Source organism: Trachymyrmex septentrionalis, unplaced genomic scaffold, assembly GCF_001594115.1.
Source record: "Trachymyrmex septentrionalis isolate Tsep2-gDNA-1 unplaced genomic scaffold, Tsep1.0 scaffold403, whole genome shotgun sequence".
Taxonomy (NCBI): Eukaryota; Metazoa; Arthropoda; class Insecta; order Hymenoptera; family Formicidae; genus Trachymyrmex; species Trachymyrmex septentrionalis.
Window position 1 is genome coordinate 37872 of NW_017305573.1, and position 5433 is coordinate 43304.

General features: G+C 26.8%; 1 protein-coding gene across 1 annotated transcript in view; it reads left to right on the forward strand.

The window, feature by feature from the left end:
• The first annotated feature begins 3835 nt into the window (after positions 1–3835).
• Positions 3836–5433, forward strand: part of LOC108751173 (major royal jelly protein 1-like) — a 4868-nt gene continuing 3270 nt past the window's right edge. Inside the window, exons 1-3 of the mRNA XM_018491250.1 lie at positions 3836–4028; positions 4755–4930; positions 5118–5385. Coding sequence (XP_018346752.1) covers positions 3836–4028; positions 4755–4930; positions 5118–5385 — 637 coding nt within the window. The remainder of the gene's footprint in view (positions 4029–4754; positions 4931–5117; positions 5386–5433) is intronic.

Sequence of the window (5433 nt, forward strand, 5' to 3'; positions counted from 1 at the left end):
AAATAAAAATACGACAAAATTAAGATTAAAAAAAATGTTTTCCTTTAAATTCAAATTCATGGAATTACTTTCGTGGTAAATCCACAAATGATCATCCATCCTTTATCCCATTTAGTATTACTTGATCTTTGCAATCGTATGGAAACTGTTACTTCGATGATCCACGAACCATGAATTTTAATGGATGTGATATATCTAATCAACAATTATTCTTGCAGTATTAAAACAACGTTCCAACAATACTATATTTATATTGTACACAAATATCAAAATAGTTTTACTTTTTATATATAAAATTATATATAAAAATATATATATATATATATGTATAAAAAGTATATGAAAAACTATGTGCAATAACACTACGTACAAAATTATTATACAAACAAAAAATTGAATGATAATTAAATAATGGAATATTTGATTTTCGTTTTGAATTATCCGTTTCCTCACGATTGTTTATTAATTATTTGAACAAATCTAATTAAACACTATGTTAATAACTAAATAATTGAATATCTCTTGCTTACTAATTAATAATTACACAAAAGCAGAAATATGTCGCATCAGTGTAAAGTTTAAAAAATAATAAAAGTACTGTAAGTCATAAATATGGTAAATTTGAATGATAAGACAAGGATCATGTTTCTCGGCATCGAAAATCTCTGAAGAAAAATCGCCTGAAGTATTAGCAAAGCAGGATAAGTGAGGAGGTTGTTGGAAGTTATACCTTACCTCTTTGCTATCGTGCGCTCCTGTTACTCCGGATTTATTTCTCGGGATTTTCGGTGCGCCGAAAATCTCGAGAAATAAATCCGGAGTAACAGGAGCGCACGATAGCGAGGAGGTAAGCTGATACCCGATTCTTAGCCTCACCTCCTCGCTATCGTGCGCTCCTGTTACTCCGGATGTATTTTCTGAGATTTTCAACCTCGAGAAACGCGACTCTTGCCTATCTTATCTCATCATCTCAGTTTGCTTTATTTATTTTTATCATTTTTCAATCATTCATACAGATATTAAGTTTCCACTTTTGTTTAATTATTATTTTAAATACAAATATTCAATATATTTAATTATTAAAATAATTATTGATTATAGTTGCGCTCAAATAACTTATACAAGACACGATATCATATCATGTGGACTGAGATGTAGAATATGACAATAATTTGAAATCGCACATTTGCTTTCGGCGGCAAATAAGATGCAACACCACCGCCGTCACGACGCTCAGATACATTAATTTCCTAACGCCAAAAATCGAACTTTCTCGCCTAACTTCTCTATCCAAATATGTACTTTTATTATCTTTTATGCATCTCTTGCACAGATATATGTATATAATCAGAGAAGAATGAGAAGAGAGAGAAAGAAAGAGAGAGAGAGAGAGAGAGAAGAGAATTTATATTGTTTAGTTATAACTTAACTTAAAATATCTAATTTATTTAGTAATTGTTATATTCAATTATATACGTCTAAATTATGAATAATAATATTCGAACATTATAAAAGTATACACGTAATACGTGTAAATAAAAGATATTAATTTCTACGTTAGAAAATCATTGCGTTTTAAACGCATAATATCATAACAAATTAAGAAAACCCGTAATATATATAACATCTTAAAATTAAATAATAGACATTTATTAATATCTATGCAAATGTCATTTACAATTTTTTATATGAAAGTGAATTATTTTAGTGAGATGTCTATACGTGCATATAAGTGAATAAAAGTTGATAATGTACCTACATATGAGTCAGAAAAAATTATTGATTTTATTGATTTTATTACTAAAATGAGTTACGTTTATGTTACAATTTACGAGATATATATTATAATTTAATAAGCGCTTTTAGAAACCGATAAAAATGTACACGCGAGTCAAAATATATTAATTTATTATACAGTTTTAATAATACAAAAAAGATACATATTACTTAAGCATGTTGATGATATCAAATTTTTTTGCAAATGATACATAAAATTATGTGGAATTTAACTTGGCGCCAATTTTGTTCATATCAAATCTTTTATACGAATAATACATATTATCCGGATTACATTTATTTGAGATTTAACTTCGCACCAATTGTTGATATCAAGTCTTTTTTTGTAGCAACTTAACAAATTTTTAGCAACTTACAGATTGTGAACAAGAAATATTTGAAACATATGTAATATATAATATATATTAAACAAGAAATATAATTTATCGCACAAACGCCTGATGTTAAATGGTAAGAGAATATCAAAGATTGCTTATGTATAAATTAAAGGATCTATCCATATAGTTTAAAAAGAATCTAATAAACAAACATAAGTTTCGTCAAAAGATTCGGTATTAGTTTTCACATTAATTCCATTATTCTCTTTTATAACATCCCTGAAATTAGTCTTTTATTATAATTTGATTCCATGTCTAATATTTTAGTTTTTTCCATTCCATAGAAAGGTATGATAAAATAATTTTAATTTATGATTTGTAATAAGTAAATGTTTTGATAAATCCAGTTTTATTGTTCATGTACTCCCTAATTCTAGTATTAAGTTTTTTTTTCGTTTGCTCCATGTAAGAAGCGTTACAATCTTTGCAACCGATTCTATACGTTATTATCTACGTTATTATAGAACATATATTCATTCTCATTTTTATGCATTTTTATAAATTTCTTAAGTTTGTTAATGACTCTGTAACATTAAAAAAAAACGTATTTATTTACTATGTACATAGCAGATTTAGTAACATTTTTTTATAAACAGAAGTATAAAAAAAATCTCTTTTTCGTGTTACTAGATTCAGAAATCGTAGCCATGTCATCATCTCTGTGATTATTGGTATTGACCAATGAATTTTTTGTTGTTCTTAATATGAATAATCTTTTTAAACCTTAAATTAATCTTATCAAAAATTAATTTTAAGGATTAAAATAAGGAGTAAAATTGTTCAATATTATTCTGGATAAAAATATTAATTTTTTTTTAAAGACTGATCTACAACCAGTGGGTTTATCCTAATTAAGCTATAAGATACTAATGAATTTTTGAGAAATAAAAAGATTTTAATGTGGTTTGAATGCACAGATGTTCTAATGTCTTATATCAGTAATAATTTAATATTTATGTTTTGTCATTAAATTTGTCAAAAGATAAAATTATTCATATTTCATTAAATTTGTTAAAAGACAAACATGAATAATGCGCTAAGATACTAAATATTGGACTATAAAATTAAAATGAAAGTCTGTTCTAACAAAAAAAAAAAAATCGGGGTCAAGGTTAAAATTCTTACAATAAATATTAAACATGTATATATGTATCATTCAATTCGATTATATTTTATCTTATCACATATATCTGCAAAAACGTATACGTCATTTTTCGTAACTGACAGTTGTACTAATAACATACATATATATTTACATAAATATACATACGTACATACTTATGCTAACATCTTAAGTGCCTTAAATTATTCACACCTACAGTTGGACCTATTTTATTTTAATGAGGTTTTAATTACGATTGCAAATTGTATAATCAGATTTTGTCAAAATATTTTTCTTTAAAAAAGAATATAAATAGCAAGCAGTCGTCGTAGTCGCATTTGCGAAATACCTATCTACATCAGTACATATCAGGTAAATTATTTTTGTTGTTACAATCCAAAAAGTAATCACAGATCTAATTATTTAAACAAACGCAAAAATATTCAAAAAAATTGCTATTTAGTGTAAATCATTGTATTTATTACGTATAAATGTAATTTGTCGCAAAAACTTTAACCAGGTTGTTTAGACAACATTATTATTTGTAGCTACGATAACAATGAGATATTCTTTGTGCATTCTAATAATTCTGTCGACGGTAATTGTGAGTTTTGGAGTAGAACTGAATGTTGTACATGAGTGGAAATATTGTGAGTATGAATGGAAGAATCAGCAGCAGAAGGAAGATGCTATAAATTCAAAATCTTACGACCCTTCCTTATGCGCCTTCTTCGATGCAACTAAAGCAGATGGTAAGTTGATAACAGAATATTCGAAAAAGTTATAATTATTTTATATATATATTATAAACATTAATACTTTTCTCATAACACATAAAACTTAACCTACGATTTTACTAATAAGTAAAAAGTTAATGTGATTATATGTATACCTTGAAAATAAGAAGTTTCATGAATGTTTTTTGAACGCTTAAATGAACGTTTGCAAGAGTTTGTTTGAAAGTAGAAACTCTCAGTAAAATGTTCTTAAAGCGGAAATTGCAAAGCTGCAGCATTTGAAAAACGAAGTTGAGAAAAGCGTTTTTGAGCATCTCCAAATTTGACAGTAAACTCTCTGCACGAAGGTACATCAGCGCTTACTGAGCTTCCTCTGAAAAGAATTGCTTTAGCATTACAAAATTTTCATAAAATATATATAATACTATATTTTATAAGCGTTCTGGAAGTGTTTTAAACCCAATGATGTTGTAAGTATTTTTTTAAAAGCGTATAAACATTAAAAAAATCATTATTAAACGGTTGTCAACGCTTTTTAAACTTTCTGATCTTCATTAGGATATTAGTTAAACTAGTGTAATATATAATCACATTATACAGTGTACATTTTATTGCATATACAATTTCGATGTTGTTAGTGCAGTGTTAATGCAATATTATCACTATTGCCATAAAATTCACAAAATATATATACTTATATTTTTAGTAGAGCACGTAAATTAATGAACAAAATTTTTATAGATGGCAGAGTATTTATTACTACACCAAAATATGTTGGCCATGGTGTACCTGCAAGTTTGGCGACAGTAACTAATACGACAGGACCAGGAGGGCCACTTTTGCGCCCATATCCTGATTGGAGTTGGCATAATAAGAGTTGCATGTGTGATAGTATCATCAATGTTCACCGAATACATGTAAGTATATTGATATCTCTTCTTTGAGACGTTATTATATTCTGTATTTATATATAATAATATTTACATGATCAATCATTTATTATATATTATTCATATATATTATTATATATTATTCATATTTACGTATGCACACACAACAATCGGCTTGATGATAGTATGTGAAATAGAATTTTTACCTTTACAGATTAAATGCAATCATATCTTCGTTTTGGATTCCGGTGAAAACGGACATAAACAAATTTGCAATCCAAAACTATTGATCTTTAACTTAAAAGATGATACGTTAGTTAAAACTATTTATATCCCATTTGATATAGCTACTAACGAAAGGGGTGTTGGGTTATTACTAGCGCCTTTTACATATGTTCCCGGAGAATGCACACAGTTTCTGGATAACATGATCGTTTGTATTCTCTCTTTTAATCACAGTAATATAATATATTCGTACAAATGTAATTTAGTATAACATTTAATTGTGTATATATATATATATATATATA